We start from the raw sequence: 24149 nt of genomic DNA, 5'->3' as shown, positions 1-24149 counted from the left end.
CCCTCACGTAAACCGTCATGTTGGACGGAGGATTAGATAATGAGTCTTTTGCATAACACGCTAAAAAGAAATCCGACTCCAATGTCACTCCAATCCCCCTCTCTGTGATGTATTTAGTCTTGGTATTACATCACGGCCTCGCCAGTGGGTCGGCTGTGAAGTGACACGGGGGGGATACAGTCTGTTCAAATCCTCAAAGACAGAGAGATGACTCCAAATAGCCAAATAATCTGTATTATTTTAGGATTTATGTGAATTTAAGGCTTTTCTCCAAGGATCATTGGGGACTATTAATAAACTTTCATCATGATGTTTTAGCAGCTTTTACTCATGTCATCCTCTATGCTCTTACTCCTCCTGGAGAGTGATCTTCAATGTCAGAACAGCAGAAATACACAAAAACTGTGCTATATGTTTATAACAGAGTGATACAAGAAGAAATGTAATTGCAAAATAGCAGCTACTTGACCCTAGTGTTGCTTAAGTTAGCCAACTTTCCTAGAGCTAAACATTTACTTTGGAGCTCAGTGGAACAGTGGTATGGTAATGACGGCCCACTGTCTGCTCTGTCAGATCCTTGCCAAGCTGCTTGTTACCAGAACAAAAACATCTTTTCACCGATAAAAGCTCTCAGTGTGGTTCTTTGCTCTTCTTTCAATGAAGAAATGCTGTGCTGTGAGGGTAAAACAGCCACTATAACTACATCTGAGCTAATTTCTTCACCTGTCATGATTGTTTACTGGCTTGCAGTAAATCTAAACCTTGCTTTTGCTAGCACCTCGTTCCTACAGCTGATTTGTTCAGTCATCTTCAGACAAGGCTACACAAGGACAACGGTTTAGTTCAGTCTTTCTCAGCTGCTCTAGCCCCAGGACCCAAAATAAACTCCATTTAAAATTTCTTGAAATGTTCTGTCAATCAGTGTTAATTTTGGCAGCCATTTTTAATTTTAGTCTTAGTTTTAGTCTTTAAATGAAATACATTTTAGTTTTAGTCACATTTTAGTCATTTCTACCCTTTTCAGTTTTAGTCTAGTTTTAGTCAACGAAAACTCAAACCATTTTCAGCTAGTTTTATTCATAAAAAGTCCTCACATTTTAGTCTTTACTTTCAGTCAAGCATTTATTTTCTTACCTAAATCTGGCACCCTGCCAAACCTGGGGTCCCTGCTTTTTACAGCTGAGGAGCAGAATAGCTCAGCTACGTTGTTTTGTTGACGGATTTGCCCACAGTGGAGAAATATCACGGATTTTGAATGTCCGACAAAAACTAAATTACATTTTAGTTTTAGTCATCACAGATCTATTTTTGTTAGTCTTAGTCTAGTTTTTGTCATGGAAAAAAAAGGCTGTCAACAAACATTTTTAGTCATAGTTTTAGTCATCAAAATTAACATTGCTGTCAATCAGATTAATTGAGACTGAAATTGTTGCATATGTCAAGAGTAGAAATGGGTTATAAAAAGTCCAAGAATTTTTGTACCTTAAATCATAGCTTCTCGCTTTTTTTTTTCATCTTCCAGCCTGTCGTTTGCCATTCTAATGATGCTATCCATGCCTGCGTAGCCCTTATGGAAGCTTTTCTAGTGAGCCTGGGACTTGAGTGACTTTCAAGGATCTTTAGAGGTTAAATCCGCACGAGCGACTCCAGTATTGGATGCCTTTTTTCCATTTTTAATCTGTTTTTGATCGTTTCTGGCACTAGTGGCTAATGCTAGCAGCCATTTGTGTGCCACAATGCTTTGTGACAGGCCTGGGCAACCAATGGCGGGCCATTCTATTGTTGCGTCGTGGTTTGTAAAGCTGCACTGCACTAACTACTGAGATCACAATGGAGACGGCCTCATAATGGAGAGAGAGAGACAGAGAGAGACAGAGAGCCCGTGATGTGGCCCTCTGTGTCAGTGCAGACAGGAACTTCTCAAGGAAAATTTTCTTTTTTGTAAATATGTGAATATTTGACATATTTTTTTTGTCACGTTTTCATCACCAAATGATAGAAGAACAAGCTTGTGGGAAAAAGTCATTATTGTCTTCTGTGTGCCGCACATGAAAATCTTTGAGTTTTAGTTGTTTAGATTTGTCTTTTGTTTCTAAAGCCCCATTGCCTTGTAACATTCAAGTGACATTACTGCAGCACATTGTTAAAGCCCAGGTCGTCCTGAAGAAAAGGATGTTTAGAGCTTGACTGTGCACCACATGGTTAATGTTTTACAAGCCTTTTAAGATGATAAGTCCAGGAGAGACAAAATGGTTTAAAAGAAAAGCTTAAGACTTGAAGGGTTAAAGGAAAAGGTTTTGGATGTCAGCAGATAAAAAAAAAACATGTCACAATTCAAAAAACTGCTTTAAATTATTCTACAATTGTACCAGGTACACCTACACAACCCACTGACAATGGCTTCATGGCCCACTTTTGGGTCTCGATCCATTAACTGGGAACCACTGGTCTGGTTCACAAAGCACACAGAAAGAGTTAAATACATCCCTTAGGCTGGCCACACACTAGACTTGTTTGGATCCAACTTTCACCATGCTTGTGATGAGATTTAGTCTTGATGCTACAAACATTTTAATAGGCTTTGTAAAAATCATGCTGATGATTAAGAAAAGAAATACAGGGCCTTAAAATACTTGCTGTGAAGGTGCAAAAACTCCACTGATTAAAAGCTCTGCCTCTTATGAGAATAATTTAACCCTCTTTTACCCTGCATCAGGCTCCAGGAGCTCTACACAATGATTAATTTCCTTTCTCATGTATTAGCTGATATGATTTCCATGGTAGCGTGCTGTTAAGTTTCATGCTGGCTCAGATAGAAAGATACAGCCCTATACATGTACCGTGGGCCAGTTTTTCTTCTTAGATTTAATATGATCCAAAGGAAATGACTGAAAGTCATATTAAACCAGCACACAGAAGACATCAATTATTCACTTCTAAAGTCTTGATTTAAAGTTATGCAAGGCAAAGCAAGGCAGCTTTATTTGTACAGCTCATTTCATACACTGATGCAATTTAAAGGCATTTACAGAACAATGAAAAAGAATACTATTTAAAAAAGCAATAAAAAACACAGCAATAAAGCATAATGAAAGACGGATATTTACGAGTTAAAGTGGGAGTAAAAGATTAAAATTCAGTCACTGAAAATGTCTGTGCTGCTCTTTCTGAATGAACCTCATAAAAGCAATAAAACCCTATAAAGGAGTAATAACAGCCATGCTAGCAGCTCTGTGAAGCTGCTTTTTGGTGCAGTGAGGTCATGAACTGAACTTTAACATGATGATGCTCTGCACATACAATATTTACTATGTTAACCTTTTAAGTTTATCTTTGAAGCATGGTAGTATTCACTCAGTTTCTAAAGTGGGGGTACTTTGCAGCTAGAAAGGTTAAGATTGCGCCACAGTTAAAACGCTGAATTTCATTCAAAGGTATCTAAAACATATGCAAACTCCACCATTCTTGGAAGGCTGTCCACAAGATTTTGGAAGTTGCACCCATTCATTCTGTAGAGCATTTATGAGGTCAGGCACTGATGTTGGACGAGAAGGCCTGGCTTGCAATCTCCATTCTAGTTCATTGCAAAGGTGCACAGTGGGTTGAGGTCAGGGTTCTGTGCAGGGCAGTCAAGTTCTTCCACACCAAACTCATCAAACCATGTCTTTATAGTCCTTGCTTTGTGCACTGGGGCACAGTCATGTTGGAATGTAAAAGGGCCTTGTCCAAACTGTTGCCACTAAGTTGGGAGCAAAGCATTGTACAAAATGTCTTGGTATGCTGAAACATTAAGATTGGCCTTCACTGGAGATGAGGGGCTGAGCCCAAACCCTGAAAAATAGCCCCATACCATTATCCCATCTCCACCAAACTTCACAGTTGGCACAATGTAGTCAGACATTGTTCTCCTGGCATCCACTGGACCCAGATTTACCCATATGACTGCCACACAGAGAAGCCTGATTCATCATCCCACAGAACTCGTTTCCACTGCTCCACAGTCCAGTATAAATGTTTTATACCTTTCAATCTGATGCTTGGCATTAGACTTGGTGATGTGTGGCTTGCATGCAGCTGCTTGGCTGTGTCAACCCATTCTATGAAGCTCCCACCAAACCGTTTTTGTGCTGACAGTAATGCTAGTTGAAGTTTGAAAAGCGGCTTTCACGCACCATGTGACCCAGCTGCCTGATTTTTTTTATGGTTTTCCACTTGTGACAGAGTTTCTGTTGTTCCTAAACGCTTCCACTTTCAAATAGAATCACTAACAGTTGAATGTGAAATATCCAGCAGGGATTATATTTCACAGTCTTACTGCAAAGATGACATCCATCATAGCACCACGCTTAAAGTCTCTGAGCTCAACGATCTGTTAGGTGACTTTCACACTAGGGGCCCCCCACCCGGATACGAGTGCACTAGAGCCCAAAGTCCAGTTCGTTTTGGTAGTGTGAATGCACCGCACCCGGGCAGCGGGCCCGGGACCACTTGGGGAGGTGGTCTCAGGCGCAATTCAAGTGGACTCTGGCACGGTTTGGATGAGATGTGAATGCAACCGCGCCCGGATACGGGACAGAACGTCTATCAGCTTTATGATGTCATCGTAAAAACTAAACTTCTTTCAACAGCGCGGCAATTTATTCACATTTTTCCTCAATAAAAAGCGGAAATCATCAGAATCCAGCAAGCAAACGGTCTGCTATGACTCACTTTACAGATGAACACAAGTTGGAGTCAGTGAGAGGAGGTGCAAAGGCAATAAAAGTCTCTTGTCACCTCAAAAACCGCTGTATCTGCACAGCGTGAGCCCATTTAATCCTCTGAGCTGCACATAGATGTGCAGATACGAAGAGCGAAGTTGCTGGCATCTTAAAAAGTGATTTTAATCATCCATGGCTGCAGGAGGGACTTTTTGCTGGGAAACAAAAACAGTCTTCGCTCAGGTCATGACCCCAGTGTTTGCCATTGTAGCTTCTTCTTCTTTCTCCTCCTTTGCGGGGTTGTAAACCAGCTACGTGCATACCGCCACCTGCTGTTTCAGACTGAGTAAATATGCAAGTGCGCCAAGGCACGGTTCGATATTGCTAGTGTGAAAGCAAGGGGGAGGGGGAGGAATCGCACCGCGGCGCGGTTCGAAACAACTGGGCCTAATGTGAAAGCAACCTTAATTTCAATCCCGACGAAAGGATAACCTGATAAGGATTTATGCTGTGAGATATATGTTGTGAGGTTGCAGTGACCTTATACCATATTGTAACGATAACCACCACTCTTCTTTCAAGGTCTGACAATCATATAAGTTGCAGAGGCTTATGACAACCAGGTTGTTCTGAGTTTGTTTAGATCCTTCATGATGATATAAGACCTCAAGGTAACGATACTGTGTGCATTCTGCAGCTTGAGACACTTTTATCATGCTTTTACTGTGCTTTTTTCAATAGCAATGCACACTTATTCCCTGTAAATGTGCATTGTTCATTCCTCATGAAAAAAGTGCACAGAAAGTTTTTTTTAATTCCCCTGGAAAGTTCAAGCATTAAGCATTTTTCAAACAATCAAACATATTCTCAAAATGTTCTTGCAGTAGATTTTTAAGACATAGTTTTGTCATGCAGTTGCCCCTTGAAAAACATATTGCTAGTATTCACATGAATCCTTTTATTGCTTCAAGCTGCTTCTTGCAAGTTTGCAGGCTTATTCTTTCTCTATTTACTCTTCATTTGGCCATATCCTGATGTATTTCCCACTCTATTTATCCTTTTTGCAGATACAAGATGATCTCAGAGTTCACATGGCCAAACCATGACCTTCCATCAGACAAGGATGCTGTGAAGAGGCTCATGCAGGGCTGTGGATTTGACCACGACACGGCGTATGGTAAAACCAAAGTCTTCATCCGTACTCCACGAACCCTCTTCAGCCTGGAGGAGCAGCGGGCAGAGATGGTCCAGAGGATTGTACTCTTCCTCCAGAAGGTGAGACTGACCATCTCATTACAGATTTTGAGCTAAGATGTAGCTGTGGCAGCTTTAAACTGCACATTATTGCTAGATTATCGCACTAAAACCACATAAAATGTACTGCCTATAATACTTTCCCTTCCTGGTGTGAGCAGCAAAGCTATTTGGAAGCCCCCTGCTGCTTTTGATTACATTTCTTTCTTCTCTGAGTCACGTTTTCCTCTTCTTAATTTTGCCTTGAACTTAAACCAATTCGCCAAACCAGGCAAATCTATTTTTCAGTATTTGATAATGGTGAAAGAGCTCCTATTTGTGAACATTTGTCATCGTGAATACCTCTAAGTGCCACTAATCAAAAGCTATTATTCGACAAGAGTTATATTAGAACTTGAGGATGTTCTGGTTTCAAGGCCCGAGTTTCATTCTCATTGAAATTCAGCAGCTGTTCTGCATATGAATAACCTTTGAGACTCATTTTCACACAAGTTATATGAGCTCTGAGGTCTTTTTAAGCTAATCTGATCTAGTATTATTGGCATTAGTCTCTGACAACTCTCAGGGTGAATGTCTCTTTCTCCTCTCATACACGGCTTTCTTAAAGTTCACAGATAAGTGTTTCTCAGACTTATAATGTGAGATGTTCAAGGATTTATGAGGGTTTGTCATTAGTCCAGAACATGTTTGTGATGGTAAAGTAGCAACAGCAGTGCTTGGTTAAATGATAGAACATCAAACATGAGGGAGACAATTACATAAAAGGCATATTAATGTAGGTTGTTAGCTTCAGGGCAAACATATAATAATATAAAGAAATAATCCATCTTTGTTAGATCTTAATGCTTCAGAAATAACTACAGATTTGCATTAGATTTCCATCTTTTCCGATGATTTCAAACTTCTGCTGTAGAATGCCTCAACATCTTTCCATCATACAGCTGTCCTGAACCGTTTATAACCGTTCAAATCAGTGCTGGATTCTGGATCTCAATACTTAGAGTGCTCTGACCAAGACAGGCAGCAGTTAACAATGCTTCAGATAAACAACTTGCAGAAAACATTATCCAAGAAAAATACTGACTCCTGTTTAGGCCTAATTAGTCTTTAACCAGTCCATCATTAATTCCATTTAGCTAGACATTTTTAAAGATTTGATGTCAGTGCTGATCTGACAGCAAATCTTAGCTCCTGGTGAACCAGTCATATGTCATTTTGTTGACACTTTCATGCAGGAATGTATACTTGATTGTGGTGCTCATGCGTACACATGTCAGATCTGTGTACAAAGCGAACACTGTGGCTTTGATAGATGGAGATCTGTAATCTGTAGATCTGTGGAGATTTGTAAATGTGGTGTGCAACTCGGTTTGGCTGTCAGAGATTGCTTTATGCAAATCTTCTGGATGCTTCAAGTGTAATCTCTGACTGACAGGAAGTGATTGTGCACACTCTGCATTCATCATCTGAGCACTTAAGGGACAATATCCTGCACCTGGGAGCCATGTGAGTGACAATCAAACATTTCCCCCCATCTTGTCATTACATGAGAATTATAGGACCACTCTCTCTACCCAATACAGTCTTGAGTGTTTGATGTGTAACACTAAACCTGTGAGAATGTGGTTTGATTGCTCTTATTGTTGTGCAGTCTTGCATTAAAAACCCTGAAGTCTTTTAGATCACTGTGGATGGATTTAGCCCACTCTTGTTTGCAGAATTTTTAATTCAGCCACAGTGGAGGGTTTTCCTGCATTAACGGTCCGTTTAAATTCATGCCACAGCATCTCAATCAGATTTAAGTCTGGACTTTGACTAGGTCACTCTAAAACCTTCATTTTAAGTCATTCAGTGGTGGACTTGCTGTTGTGTTTCATTGTTCTGCTTCTAGTGTGCTTAAGCTTGAGGTTATAAACCTATGGTTGGACGTACTCCATCAGGATTTTCTGGTAGAGAGCAGAATTCATGGTTCCATCAATTATGGCAAGTGGTCCAAGTTCTGATGCAAAAAAGCAGCTCCAGACCATCACACTACCACCATCATGTTTGACTGTTGGTGTGATGTCCTCTATGAAATGTTGTCTTCATTTACATCTGTATGTTCTGGATTAAACCTAAGAAAACAGTCCAAAAACATGTGACAGGACAAGGATTGATAAAATTTACAAGCTTTTACAAACATCAACAAGCTGAGCTAGTCTCACAGAGCTGTTTGGGTAATATAGTTCCTCCTTAACATTTTGCATTCACATGCAAATTGACCTCTCTTTAGGTCACACAACAAAACATTTTCAACGATGACCTGATTTCTGAACTTGCTTGCCTGGTTCTTTTGCAAACAACAGTCCCTTTATCATTTTCATGGCTCTCTTATCAAGCCTGGTATCCCTACATACTGTGTGCAGTGAGGCTCCTGGCAATAAGAATAAATGGGGCAAACTAGTAAGCTAAGAGGCTAGCAGTGTCTCTTTAACAGCTTTTCTCCCTCATTTCATCATTAAAGTGCTTTTAAACAACACAGTAATTTACCATATTGAAAAGAAGGCTCTTGTTTTGAATTGAGGACTCAAAACTGACAATTTGTTTTCATTCATAAATCTCTCATAATGAGAGAGAAATGCACTTAAAAAAGGCACTTCCGATTCATGCTGGAAGCGGCCCCAGAATGCATATTTGCACTGGAAGTGACGCTAGAGCACATGCACATTCTGGGACCACTTCAGCAGAACGTGTAAGTGCCTTTTTTCAGTGCATTTCTTCTTCATCATGAGAAATTTAAGAATTAAAAACAAAACAGATGTTTTCTGTTTGGTCAGTTTGCCTTATGAGAGTTCTCATTTCAGAAGAAATAGTATTGAGAAGGGGGCAGTGCTCAGCAGTGCTGGTCTTAACTTTCTGGTAATGCAGAATGGGGGTTTCCATCTTACAGAGGTGAGTTTGGCTGATTGAAATTATAACCTAAGGCAGCCCCCATAAAAAGATGTCTCATTGTAACTTAAAATTAATAACTGAAACTGAAAACTATAGGAAATATTTAAGATTTTGTAAGACTTCAATCAAAATGTATTTATATACATGTAACATAGAAATGGGCAATTTTAGACATTTTGGTGCAGAAATTCTATATACCATATTTACTGTAATTTTGCTAGCCTAAAACGGGGTTACACTTTACAGCTTCTTCATTCCTAGCTTCATGTATAGTGGTTGAAAGTGTCAGAAAAATATAAACACTGTGAAGATTTTCCTTTTTTTGGAGAAGGAGAAATAACTCACTTTGTATCAGGCTGGCGGCACATTCACCATAACCCTTTCGTGTTTTTTTCTGAGGGCTTCTGTTATTGATATCTGTATTGGAACAACTTTAATCGCAGCCATGTTGTCAAATTCCTGCACACCTTGTTGTTTTGTGTCTACCTTTCCCAGGGAGTATCTCCCCACTCCCAGACATGAAACGGTTCTCCGGCCAAATTGACTCCTGTTGTGGATTGATTGGCTGACCTCCGTATTGATCTGCGTGACCCTTTGTGGGCAGTTCCCACAGACACACCAGACGGCCGTTCTTCCTCTGCTCCCTGCGGAGAGTCTTATCTTGTATCTTGCAGGATAAGCAGACTTTGATAACGAAGGGAAAGCCCAGAGGACTTGCACCAAAACAAACATCACAGCTCGGCCGAGGTGTCAGTGCAGCAGTATTTAATCATCCCCTCCATCAATGTGAAGGCCGGCCGTGCTTTATATGCTCCACACATGAAATGTATGCACACACTGACACACACAATCAAATAGTGGTGTGACAGCAGAATTGACTCTTGTATCTACCAGGCTGTTACACAAACATCCGAGCCCCAGTCTGATCTACTGCGCCAAGAAATCCCCTTATCAGCACCTGGCACACCACGCCGCCTTATGCCAGTCGAGACCACAGCGCCAGGACTGTCAGAGGCTCAGACATGCGACTTCTCACTCTGTTTGCCTTGTGGATTTATAATAATACCCAATGTGCCCCATCAAACAAAAATAAACACAATCTGTGATCGGCTCACTTCCTCAAGGCAGGTCGAGTGGCCTCCTGCAGATTTTCTGCCACCAGACTGAATTTATCTGAAACTGCAGTCTGCTTCCTTTCAAGGGGGGTGAAAAATGGAGAAAAACTGAATCAAAGAAATTTGTTTCAGTTACAAATATTTACAAGAAGCTTCCTTTAAGTCAAAACAACTTAAAAAGTCTGAGAAAATGCTTTTTCTTGATTTCCTGAGTTCACACATGTCAGAAACATTACAAACCAAGGCAACTAATGACTTAATTATCAAGAGTTTGCCTTCTTTTTATGAGCCTTGCAGATCCTTAAAGAGTTGTCAGTTTATAAAATTCAGGACTGTAAAATGTCTCAAAAAGTCTGACATTTGCTCATGAGAGATGTTTCATTTTTTCAGTCAGTCATGTGGCAATGTAAGAAAGGAAAAGACAAAAGAGTAATGTAAGTTTACATTTGAGGAGCAACAACCCTGAATTCAGACGCTGCATTTCACTCTTAACCATGGAAAAAAGTTGCCGTGCCTATACCTGATTTCAACTTACTCATCTAATTTTCATTAGTATCTCATTTTAATTGTAATTGCACCTCTCAACCTGTTTTGGTTTTTACTGGGTTAAATCATCATTATGTGCTTTCTTTTATTTTCATTTCAGGTGTATTGCCATTTTGCACAATGGGTATGTGCAATATAGTTCAATCTGCTTATCGCAGTGATTACAGTTTTAAACATTTTGCAATTCATTGAGAAATGCAATCCCTCTCGTTTGTGCCCTGCTTGTTTAAAATATCCCAAGAAGGTCCATGCGTTTGAGTTAAATGCAGTGCATTCCTAATGAAAAAGCAATTGATTTGATTTTTTTATTATCATAACCTTAAGTTCTAAATTTCCCTCAGGAGACAGTAAAGTTTATCCCTAATATCAATAAAATCAGTGATCTCCGTCATTATATAATATGATACAACAAGATATAACGGAGTATGTAAAGCATGCTGGGTTGCAGATGCCATCTTTTACGGGTTTGTTTTATTGAGTGACCTGGCATTTCTGAAATGTACTGAAAGAAAATCTTTAATATGATTTTAAAAGGAGGAACTGGAAAAATGATAGGGAAATCAAAATGACTCTAAAAGGATTTAGAAATAACTCAGTTTTAGTCTGAAACAAATAAAAATGGATGGAAATGTTTATCACAAATGATAAATCTATGTAAGTTAGAAGTTTTTAACTGAATTCAGCCTTGATGACCCACCAGTCAAATATCCAGACATTGCTAACTACCTTGATTTGGACTGAGTGCTTACACTTTGCTGGGTTTAAATCCTGTAAATCAGTGGAAGCTCATGAGCCGTTTTGCAGTGAAGGAGTGTTAAATATGCAAACTCACAAGCCAGAGGAGTGCAACAGCACAGCTGTCCTCTGAGGCTAAGATTAAATTCTGCATGACTTAAACCAGACAAGATACAAAGCTTTAAAAACAAATCTACTTGAGGCTGGCTATGATTTAATATTTGGGTCTATGATGTCTATCATCCTTTATTGATCTCCATGGGGAAAATCAAGTGTTACCGCAGCACTTGCAGCCTGTGTCCCTTTCTTTGTGTTTAACTAGGGGGAAAATTTTAGAGTGCCAGATTGGTTATGTGGTCTGCTTTGGCACTCTGTAATGCAGCAGTCTGACAAAGGATCATGATTTTTGCAGTTTTTGGCTAAATAAATGGGCAGAGTTGTTTTAGCACAATTTTGGATCAAGTGGCCAAGCATGCTACACAGTATGACATAACTTCATATTCTCCATAGTGCATGATACAACACAATATGACACAATATGATACAGAATTCCATCGCTGCTGTTTGCAGATGATGTAGTTCTATTGGCTTGCTAAGCTGGGGAGCTCCAGCAGGCATTGGGAAAGTGTGCAGCAGAGTGTGAAGTAGTCAGGATGAGAGTCAGAATCAGCAAGTCCAAGGCCATGGATCTCTGCTGAAAAACAGTGCATTTCTTCCTCTGGGTGGGGAGGGAGTCTCTGCCTCAGGTGAAGGAGTTCAAGTGTCTCGGGGTCTTGCAGTGTTTTGCAGATGTTGTGCTGGACTGTTGTGGTGAAGAGGGGACTGAGCAGAAAGGCAAAGCTCTTGATTTTATGGTCATGAACTCTGGGTAATGACCGAAAGAATGAGATCGTAGATACAAGCAGCTGAAATGAGCTTTCTCCGGAGGGTGGCTGGGCTCAGACTCAGTGATAGAGTGAGAAGTTCAGAAATCCAGAGGGAGCTAGCAGTAGAGCTGCTGCTCCTACGCATCGAAAGGAGCCGGTTAAGGTGGTTTGGGCACCTGATCATGATGCCTCCTGGGTGCCTCCCTTTGGAGGTTTTCCAGGCATGCCTGGCTGGAAGAAGACCCCGGCGCCAACTGAGAATACACTGGAGAGATTTTATATCTCATCTGGTCTGGGAATGCTTTAGGATTCCTCAGAAGGAGTTGGAAAGTGTCGCTGGGGAGGGGGTTGTCTGGGTTGGGTTGCTTGGCCTGCTACCAACTTGACCTGGCCCAACATAAGAAGATGGATGATACAATATGGAACCATGCTACATGATAAGATATAAACACAGCCTTTGTTATGGGTAGGAATGCACAGTATAACCTGCATGGCATCAGTTTCAGCAGAAGTCTTTTCTTTGTCTATTCTTAAACTCTAAAGTGTGTTTTAAGGGCTGAACTACATTTATATATTGGTATTGTTATCGATATCAGCTTAAATGAACTTGCAAATGTTGTCCTATCAGTTATTAGCTAAATCCAGTGTTGTGCATCCTTAGTTTTTGGAAAATAACACCTGCTAGCATCCGTAGTTTTCATACAGCTTGAATCAGGTGCACACTGATCGCAACTCTGAAAATACAACCATTTGAGAAACACACGAATGTAGCAGCTCATTTAACCCCTTTAAATAGCCATAACCTCTCATAACCTGCTGCGATGAGGGCAAGTATCTAGAGGAAGGGGTTTAGAGCAAGAGGATGAGAGGAAGCACCTTCCAAAATCACTAATCCTCCTCTATACTCAGCCCTTCAATCTTACGGTTGCCACATCTACTTAGTATTTGCAACCTTCTGCCTGCTTTGCTCTAAAATCAAAGTGGACGTGTTGCATATTTTGGGCTTTAATTAATTTCTGGTTGCTTTTTTTTAAAACCTGATTAAAAAAGACACACCTTGAAGTCAAACATAAATAGAATACTAACAATACTAGCAAAATTAAAATGCTGCAGGAAGGGACATTTCTATGAAGTAATGCACTGTGCCGAGTTAAGGTGTGCAGATGTGCCATGAAAGTGCAAGAAGACCAACCTGAGGGCTAATTGGTATTTAGTATATAATGAATAAATGAGACCTGGAGTCGCTTTATTTCCTCACAGACACCCAGCTGAAACGACGGCCTGAGGGCAAAAGCTCAAACTCACTCTGAAGTGGATGATTAGAGCTATCTAGCACAGGTGCTTTTTACTTCATAAATGAATCTTCTTTCATGCAGCTCCCTCTAAATCCATGCTGGGGGGGGGGGGGGGGGTGGTTACTCCTTTCAGGCTTGTTTCAACAGGCCTCGTAGCATGTTCTTTGTACAAAATCACTCTTTTGTGCTCCTACAGCCAGCCTTCCTGTTCTTGACATGATTTCATTGCACTCCAGCCTTACCAGTGATTGCTCTGCATCCTCCGGCGTGCAATCCTCCGTCTACAGTCCCCTTTACAAAGCAATCAAATAATTACCACTTAAAGAATAGCAACTGGGAAAAAAGCACACAATTGAACATAAATACAGATGTTATAAATTAAACATAGGCCACCCCCACCTCCTCTGTGCGGTGAAAATGAATATTTCATAAATCCAAGCTCAGCCATCCACATCACATTAAGTGTCTGCGCTTGTCAGAGCAGCGATGATGACAGGAAGGGGAGACTCCCCCCTCGTGTATTCAGAGCCGCCGCCTTAATTGCTTTCCAAAGCTTTACATGGTCTCTGTGCAGCCGTGGGTCTATCAGACGTGGGGTGTTGTGTCTTGGGTAGTCAGCTTTCACACCTCAGCCACAGGAGGGTTAAAGCTTCATGTGATGAGAATCAAAAGCCTCATTTTCTTATTTAAATTGCATAGGACAATTGATTGTGCAGGAATGGATGACCTCTTAGGTTTTCGAGTATGATGGACATGGAAATGTAATAATCTATATGTGCAGCCCTCTTGTGAATAACAGGATTCTTACTAGCTCTGCCTCTTCAGTGCTTGCCTGTCCAGAACTGATCCGTCTGTTGCTCAACCTCAGCAGAAACATGATCTCTAATCCTTCGATCCCTCCTCAACCTGCAGAGTGTTTCATCAGAGGCAATCACTTCTGCAAAACCTCATATGTAAGAGCAATGCAGGAGGATAAAGAAGGATGGATAGGTTTATGTTTCAATCATACAGATAGATTTTAAATAGTTAAACACACTTCTTGAGTTTAGATTGATGCTTTTTTCTCTTTTTTTAAAGAAAACGCTGACATTTTCTTTTTTTTTTTGACTCAAGTGCTTCTCTTTCATGGTAGAAAGCATTTTGTGGGCACACTTTATGAGGTGTTTCAATGCGTTCAGTGAATTTCCAAAGAAAAGCTACGTTTCATAACATCTTTCTAAAGTTACATGAGGTTCTAATTAAAGCTAAAGTCTTAAAATAACACAGTGCACAAAAGTTTCAGCAAGATTAACTCTGAAAGTGTATAACCTTCATATTTCTCTCCATGGAAACTGATGTGGCTCACCGCCAAAGTGATTCAACTGATTTATTTTCCTTATAAACCCACAGACACAAAAACACACTAAAAAAGTAAAATGTTATGACTGTTGGAGAAAGGTTTAAGGATGCTGACCATGGAATCCTTCTTTCTGGAGTCCAATCTGAAGTCTTTGTTGCATTGGAACATTTTTAAATTTTGCTTTGAAGATTTAGAACAATTAGGGATCCAAAGCCTGAAAATCAGTGCAAATTTTCAGTCATAAAAAAGGCATGGAAAATGAGAGAAAGAGCTAAATGTCCCCAAAAATAATCAAAACATTCTACTTATTAATGTAAAGATTACATCAGATAGAGATGGTAGCTTGCACTAGTATTTTAGAGCAGTGGTTCTGAACCTTGGGGTTGGGACCCTCTTGGGGGTTGCGAGACCCTGAGAGGGGTTCCCCAGATTCCCCATATAAAACTAAGAATATTTTTTAAATTACACTGTTGCCACTTAAGACCAATTTCAACCCACCACTTTTTTCCTTTCCACCACTTTTTTCTGCCTGTTTTTGCCACTTCTAAACCAATTCTCACCACCTAAGCCTAACGTTGCCTCTGTTGACCCATTATTGCCACTATTAACCCCTTTTTACCACTTTTCACACCCATTTTTTCCCGTTTTACCCACATTTCACTATCTGATACGCCCATATTTGCTAGTTGAACCAATTTCTGCCAATATCTGCATATTTTCTCTCTCTCAGTTTACACTTTTTTGCCAGTTTATATCAATTATTTATCCCATTTTACCAAATTTCACACGTTTTTGCCAACTTAAAGCCATTTCTAACTCCTTTTTACCACTATTTATGCCCATTTTTGCCATATTTATTTAAGTGTTGCCACTTCTAACCAATTTCTGATACTTTTAAAATCCAATTTCACCACTTTTTCCACATTTCTTTGCCATTATTAACCCATTTTAGCGATTTTTAACCCATTTTATTTATTTATTTTTTTTTACAACAGAAGGAATTTACATTTTTAAGAAGGCTATTTACTACACAAATGATTGAAAAAATATTTGTTTCTTTGATAAGAGTGGTTATTTTATCAGGTTAAATATAAAATATGGAACTTAACTTTAAAATGGGTCATGATTTTGCTGACCTCCATGGACCTCCAGTTTGGCTGGACACCAGAAAGTTCTCCCATTTATCCCCCCCTTATGGGCGGCCTTGTCTGCACATGACTATTCTTGAATTCCCATGGCTGTGTTCAGCCACCTTCAGGTAGAGTGGGGGTCCCCAGTCCCTGGCATCTTTATTTTGAGGATCGCAGGCTGAAAAGGTTGAGAACTCGTTTTAGAGAGTTGTATTTAAGAACAACCCCAAGTCACATCATTTATTTACATAGTATTTTTTACCTGATGTGCCACATTGACTGTTTCAAATATCCATTGCATGGATGTATTTCACTTTCATCTGGGAAACGGCAGGACTTTTCAAAAAATTATCACAAGGTGATTGGACGAACGCCTTGTCCATCTCATTCATGACTGGCCAACCAGAGCGACAAGACAAAATGAGGCAGTAGACATGCGCAGCTCTGTTAGTAACCTGAGCTCACCAGTCTAATGCCGCTGTAGTGTGGAAATAGCAGAGTTTCTGGGTAAATAAAATTCATGTGGAAGCCAGTTGGGGCCATCGCCACCAAGTAAAGGTTTCTATGTGGCTCCCTGCTAAAGAAATGTAGTCCATTTCTGATTAAACTGCTGCTACAGCTACATCCGAGCTTATCACCTCACTAATGGCAGCCATTGCTAATGGCTTTCAGTACAACTAAACCCCGCTGTAGCTACCGTCTTGTTCTTCTCCTGTCCTGAACTGTGTTCTGTTATGCACAAAATAAGATTTGCCCAATGACAGACATGACATCTGGCCAATCCATCTGCTTTGCAAGGTTAAGTATTTTCAGCATGGAGCCCAAATTGCTCCACAAAGAAACAGGGTTAAATACACCATAGCATTCAGCGTCTTATAGCTAAGAAATTTATAAAGAATAGTGAGCCTCAAATTTTACATACTCAACGATCCACATACAAAATGAACTGTGGAGCAAATTCCATTGCATGTGCTCTGGTCTGTCTCTGGTACTTGCCACTCAGCTCTGCTCTGTTCAAAATACCCGCCTGCTCTGTTTTTGGCAGAGGCTACTGGAAAAACTGCCATTTATTAAGAGAAGATCGACCCAAAAAGAAGGAAGAACATGCAGAGATCTCCAAAATACAACACAGTGGGGCCCAGATTGCCTAGTAGTTAGGTCGCATCCCATGCAATCAGCCAGGGTCCAAGTCCGGTCTTTGGCTCTTTCATTGCATGTCATTTCCTTCTTTCTCATCCCTGTTTCTGGTTCTATCCACTGTGCCAGGGTGCTGGCGTGTTGGTCCCCACCAGGGCTGCCTCTTTTCTCCAATTCTGTTTGTGATTTTCATGGTCAGGATCTCAAGGCTCAGTCAGGGAGAGGAGTATTTTTGGTTCGGTGAGCTCAGAATTTCATGTCTGCTTTTTGCAGATGATGTAGTCCTGTTAGCTTCTTCTGATGGGGATCTCCAGCAGGCACTGGAGCAGTTTATGTGAAGCAGTTGTAATGGGGCCAGCACCTCCAAGTCTGAGGACATGGTTCTCTGCTGGGAAACAATGAATTAGGTGGGGAGTGAGTCTCTGCCTCAGGTGAAGGTGTTCAAGTATGTTAGGGTAGAATGGACTTTGAGATTGACAGGCTGATTGGTACAGTATCAGCAGTGCTGCAGGCGTTGTACCAGACCGGGAGAGGGAGCTGAGCTGGAAGGCAAAGCTCTCAATTTACTAGTCAATCTTCATTCCAACCCTCACCTATGGTAATGAAGTCTGGGTAATGACTCAAAGACTGAGATCACCCTCCTCAGTTAGAGAAGCTCGGATATCCAGATGGAGCTTAGAGTAGACCTGCTGTTCCTTCATGTCCAAAGGAGCCAGTTAAGGTGGTCCAGGTGTCTGACTAGGATGCCTTCCAGTGGATTCCTTCTGGGGGCACCTCTGACTGGAGCCCCCAGGGTAGAACCAGGACTCGCTGGAGGGATTATATACCTCATCTGGCCTGGGAATGCCTTGGAATCCAGAGGAAGAGCTCAAAAAGGTTGCTGGGGAGAGGGATGCCTGGGTTGACTTGCTCAGCCCGCTGCCAGTGTGACCCAACCCTGGATTAACAAACAGAAAATGGATGGATTGATGTTAAGTTTATCACCATTTTGATTATGCATTTCTCACTACAGAACATTTTTATATCAAAAATATTTATATTATCCCATCCAGGCTTCTCTAATGTGAATATACACTTTAATTCCCTTTCTATCACTGTAAACTGAGTAAATTTGGGTTGTAGACAAAACAAGACATCGATTTATCATGCTAAACATATTGGAGTGACATACAATGGAAATTATTGCTGGTTTCAGCTCTTCTGTTCTCCTGCTTTGATGTTATTGTCTGTCCTTCATACATGTTTGAATGATGTGTGTAACTTTAAGCTCTTCCTGCTGACCGGTGGCAATATTCCTCCGATCTATTCAGTCCACTCCCATCTAATTGATGGATGGGCCATTCAGAGCCATTCAATTATAGCCTCAGTCCTGTCCTTCCTAATTAGACTGTAGCGTTAGAGATCTGTTTGAACACTTTCATGTCTCTGTCCTGTGCATTACTGCAGAGCTTGATGTTTAAATGACATTACACTGAGAGCTTGACTGAAGGAACGAGCGTCACAGTGAGCGTGGTGGCGTTTCTGGTGCATGCTGCTCATTGAAGCTCTGTATTGATTTATGCTAATGGCTGCTGGCCTGAGCCTTGGCCCAGTGTCTCTCTGTGACAGCGCGTGGTCAGAGCACGTTGCAGCCTCACTAAATTGTGTCACACACTTTTGATTCGGCCCTGCCCCCTCCGCCCACCGTGTGCATTGAGCATGTTGCTGGAAAACCGGCTCAATATCCCCAGAGGATGTGGAAAGTCAGGCGTTCTGCAGTGGATTGCAGTCAAGTGTGTCAATGGCACAGGCCAACCGATCTGTCTTTTCCATGCTGGAATATAGGTGGAGGTGACAGCAAGGTTAAAGGTCCTTTTAGTGGGCTTTAGTGTGTGTGTGTTGGATTGAAAAGCCAAGCCTGAAGAGGAATCAATGGTCTTTGTTAACCACAGCTGTTGGATTAAAGGTTAATGCTTATTGTAAAAGTAGATAATAAAAATTTTGAAGCAAAAACTGTTTGTAGTTTTTTACATACTTGCAAAATATTAGAAGTTTGCTTGTTTTCATATACCTAAATGATAAATGATAACCATTCTTATCAAAGCAACAAACACTTACCTTTATTTTTGCATTAGTATATAATTATTTTATCATTATTTTAGTATATTTTTATATCATTATAGTCTAATCAAAATTTTGGAAAGCAATGTCAGACTTCATAGGTAAGCCATGATGTGCACAAATAAAGAAGATAAAGTAGAGGGAGCTCAAATATTTAAGGGACAGATAATGAAATAATTGGGGTTAAATGGAAAAAAATGATTAAGACACAAAAAATGGGTCAAGAAAGTCATAAAGGGGCAAAAAATGGGTAGGAAAATTTTGGCAAGTGGTTACAATGTGGCTTAAATTGGATAGAAGTGGAAAAAATGGGTTAAGACAGGCAAAAAGTGGCTGACATGGATGAGAAAATGATGAAAAGCAGTGAAAAGCTGGTACAGATGGGTTGAAAGATGCAAAAAGGGTTTCAAGAAAGGCAAAAAGGGATGGAAAATGTTGAAAAGCAGGAAAAAAATGTTTAAACATTGGTAAGAAAAATGGGTTTTAAGATGCAAAAAAAGGGCACAAATGAACTTGAAAATGGTGAAAAGTGGTAACAATTGCTGAAAAGATGCAAAAATGGGCCCAGAAAGGTAATAACTTGTGGGAAATGGTGGAAAGTATAAAAAGTGCAGAAAATTGTTAAAAGATGCAAAAATTTGTCAGGTAGGGCAAAACAAAGGGGCAAAAAATGGGAGGGAAAATGGTTAAAAGTGGTTAAAAAGTGGCAAAACTTGATTGAAAGAGGTAAAAATAGGTCAAGGAGGGCAAAATGGGAATGGAAAATGGTGAAAAGTGGCTTAAAAGTGGCTATGATAGGATTGAAGTAGAAAAATGTGGGGAAAACCATGGAAAAAATGGCCTCCAAAATGAAGTAACTGTTTGCCAGGATGATGGCAACAACGCTACTCATCTAAGACACATGCATATCAATAAACTGCAACTGGGGAGGGTCCATTCACTGGGTTTGTCTTAGGCCCATCCAGTTCTGTGCGCAGGACTGGATAGAATATGATAGTGTTGGACTCCATCACTGCACACAGCTAGCTGCCCCTGCAGTAACGAATTAGAACAATAGAAGTAAACACCAATGGACTGGAGTGCATGGCTTTATGCATAACGACTCTTAACTGTCTCCACACATCTGGATGAAGTGTGGAGTCGCTGACAGCTCCAGACTGATTTACCCCATGACTCCATTAATTATATTGATGACAGTTATATTTAAGACTTTGTTTAAAGGTAGTTTGATCAGTTATTATTAATTTTTTTTTTTTTAGTCATACAAAGGCAGAATTGTTTGGAAAAAATGGACTGAATGATATGAAGATAAGATGAGAACAGTGTAGCATTACTCAATAACCACATGCAAAGTAAGAAATATATGATTTATTTTCTGTTATTAATTCAAAGCATTTCTTTCTTTTTTTTCACTTCTAGTGGAAACCCTTGTTATTATGTTGTTAGTGTTATTATTAAGTAGAATGACAACCTTTCCTGATTCTTATGTCACCCATTTTTCTTAACATGAGGATCATAGGTCCTACTCCCATGCATGGTAGATCCTCTCTTAATTTTCCTGGATCCCAGGATTTCCTGGTACCAATAACTACTGCAGAAGTGTTGATTCAACAGGATGTAATGTTAGCCAGCTCCTTGCAGTATAGATATGTTGTTTTTTTTGTTTTGTTTTGTTTTATTGTTGACTTTGGCGTCACTGCTCTCCAACTGATCTCCAACTTCTCATAGATGACAAGGTTTTGACAGGTTTTAACTGAAATATGGCCACGACTTCCTTTTGAAATCCTCTGTCTGTCAGTCAGAGGTCTGTTTTGAATTGAAAAATTATGATAAATTGTTGGATTTTAGTTATTTTTAAACTTTACATCTGGAGCAAAGCAGAAGGACAGCATAACTGCCTACAACCTTTCAATTTACTGAGGAAATGAATGGAAAGTGAAGGTGAGGAAAATGGCTGCCGTGTGAACATGGTCAGTGGAGCCCGTCTGTGTCCTCCTCAGCTCGACAGCACAAACCAGTTGCCCTGGCACGTGTTTGATTTGTGAATGCTTTCTTTTACCCAGTATGCATTTCAAACCAACGGGCCCCTCAAATAATAACCTCAGCAATCTGTCCCGCTTTGTTGCGACGTATGATCCCCCAATCTGGCTTTGATGAGCTCGTAAATCCCGGGGCGGCGGCAAGGGCGGGCTTCATGATGGCAGAGCCTCTGAAAGGATGATCAGATGGCTTTATTGGCCTGGAGAGGACGGGGGCAGACCGTCAGGGGCCTTGTTATTGGCCTGATTTATCAGCGTTCCCCCGAGTGTCATCTTCATCGGCTCAGCAGCGTCATCGCAGCCTGTTTGGAAACGTGTTTATTGCACGTGTGTGTGTGTGTGTGTGGGCGGCGGCACGGCTCCATCATAATTTCAAGCCCTCGCCACTTTCCACCTGTCACACACCTTAATGAAGACAGTGGAGATGTTTTATGTGATTCATTGTGTCTTTATGGAGGTTTTTATCTCCTCCTGGCTCCTCCCTCAGCCTCAGAGCCTCATGGTGCAATTAGTGATTTGTGGTGAAGACAAACACAGTTGTTGATCTGGCACAGACATGTGCACCATGTGGAAATGATGCAGGCAACATCATAGCCAAGCTCTCACTGGAGATGTCATTTGGCTACTTTTTTGCTTTGTTATCTAGTGTTTCCTATGAGCACATATGTGGTGGGACACTGAGTCGGGGTAATGGGGTAGGGAAATGAGTTCATCCTGAAAAACTGGGTTTAAATGGAAGAAAAACTCAATTATGGAGTAGTTTACTGGTTTTGACTTGATTGAATAGATGTAAAAAACAGTTAGTATGACCTGTCATGAGGTTTTTATTCACCATCTGAAGAGAGGTTTGATTCCTGTGCTGTTTCAACAGTTTACAGCTCCAAACCATGAAGCAAACTCTTTAGACAAGAGCCACTGCAGGCAATAACTATGGATGTTCCTAGTGTCTGAATTTTTCTTTTCAGAAACTGAATTTAAAATTCAGACTTATAAACAAGTAGTCTTTCAAAGCTGATGGATTGTCAAGGTTCCATGTCCGTCATCAGGTGGATCCATCTGCTACAGGCGTGGTTTAACTGAAGTGACTGCAAGCCTGCAAACAATGGCTGCCAGGGTGGAGATTTGCATGGATGCAGTAGAAGCAGCAGTTTAATCAGAACTGCACTGAAAGCTTTCTTTGAAGGAAAAGATGTTATTTTGCTGTCTGCTGACTCACTTCAGCAAGAGTTTGATTCACCAGCTGGCTCCACTGGTAGTTCACAGTGATTACCTGTCAAGTTTGCATTTTGTAGTTTATTACCAAGGGTGGCATAAGCCTCCTGAGTCATATATTTTGTTGCTCTAATAGACCATAATGAATCTCAAGCCTACAGAGTGTTCTCGGATAAATTTGAAACATATTCCATGCCATGGTTGTGTGAAATAGTCTATCTGGGGTGTCATGTTGTCTTAGTTTTCTTAGTTGCGTGATTTGTAGATCAATCTGAAGCTCTTTCTGTAAAGTCCGAAGGTATGGGTGACCCCAGCAGCCCAAGAAGATCATAACCCAAGGGGTTGGTGTAGTCCATGCTAAAGAACAAATTTAGGGTGATATGCTTAGTTGCACAGCTGCTGGCTTTAGCCATACAGTGTTTATTTTCCTCATGGAAAGGCTAACATTAGCAGTGTGTGATATACATTTTCTCCCGTGTCTGAATTAAGATTTTACCGAACCGTCCTTACTCTAAGAGATGCTGTCTGTCTTCTTTTCTGCTTTAGAGCCAAGCAGTAGAACTGAGAGAGCAGACCCATTAACCAGAGCTGCTGCCATCTAGTGGTGGGTGTCTGCGTTACAGCTTTGACACAACATTTGACTGGGCAAACATTTAGAAACAAATTAGCAGGAGTGGAATTTAATTAACTTGCCTAAATCACTGTGATTGAGAAATTTTTGTGCAACTTTACTTTTTGAGTAGTTTCAAAAATCAACCTTTACTTGAGTATATTTTCTCAGTTTTTATTAGCATGAAGTACTTAGTAAAAAAATACACACTTAAAGCCAGCATGAGAAGGTCAATGCATACTGTTAGCAGCATAAATATGCTAAGTAGTTAAACTTGGATTACACATGATAGTCAGTAGCACATAGAGAGGGATCGATTCCACATTTTGTCCCATAATAACTGTTGCTTTTTACCTTGGGGTAAGTTGCATCTCACAGTAAACAGCCTGGTTGGAGATATGAATTCTCTTGTAGTTAATGCACATTAAGAATAGATAATATTTCACTTTAAATGTCCCTTGGGTAACAAAAATAGCTATTCAGTACTCCGTACTTTGATAAAATTTTGAATGATCCATACTTTTACTAAAGTAGATTTGGAGACCTGTAATTTTACTTCTACTTAAGTAAAATTCGACCAAAGTTACTGTACTTTTACTGAAGTACAATATTCTCATACGTCTTTCACATCTGCATGTTATGAATATGTAGGGATATCAAAAGATTAATTTTCAAAAATTGCAATTAATCTCAGAATTCATGCAGTTAATCACAATTACTCACCCCCTTTTGTTTCATTTTAAAATGTCACTTTATTGCATTTAAAGCTGTTTATGTAACATTAGATTTTTCTACTATCTTAAAATAAACCTAATATGCCTCCTGTCTGGATACTTACACTCCCTGTATAGTTAGATCAAAGACTATTAAATTAACTTAACCAAAGAAAAAGGAACCTGTTCTGGACTGAAATGGAAAGTAAAAAGTAAAATGTAAATGTTTGATAATTAAAGGTGTAGAGGGGTTGAAAGAAATAAGACATTAAGGAGCAGTGGTGGACATGTTTTACATTACTGTGGCTACAATGGCTTACATAAAGTGAGCTGAAAGTGACAATAAAGCATGAGATTTATCACAATTTTAGAAATTAATGCTCTAATTGTGGAACTTCCTTGATCCTGATTAATGTGATTAATCTTG

At 40.2% G+C, this 24149-nt stretch overlaps 1 protein-coding gene across 1 annotated transcript in view; it reads left to right on the top strand.

Moving 5' to 3' along the window:
- myo1d (myosin 1D) overlaps positions 1 to 24149 on the top strand; it is a 195779-nt gene that overhangs the window by 87386 nt on the left and 84244 nt on the right. Inside the window, exon 16 of the mRNA XM_041815097.1 lies at positions 5768 to 5975. Within this exon, the coding sequence (XP_041671031.1) occupies positions 5768 to 5975 (208 nt within the window). The remainder of the gene's footprint in view (positions 1 to 5767; positions 5976 to 24149) is intronic.

This window comes from Cheilinus undulatus, linkage group 20, assembly GCF_018320785.1.
Source record: "Cheilinus undulatus linkage group 20, ASM1832078v1, whole genome shotgun sequence".
NCBI lineage: Eukaryota > Metazoa > Chordata > Actinopteri > Labriformes > Labridae > Cheilinus > Cheilinus undulatus.
The sequence above is the reverse complement of the archived record's forward strand: the minus strand, read 5'-3'. Positions and strand labels throughout refer to the sequence as shown.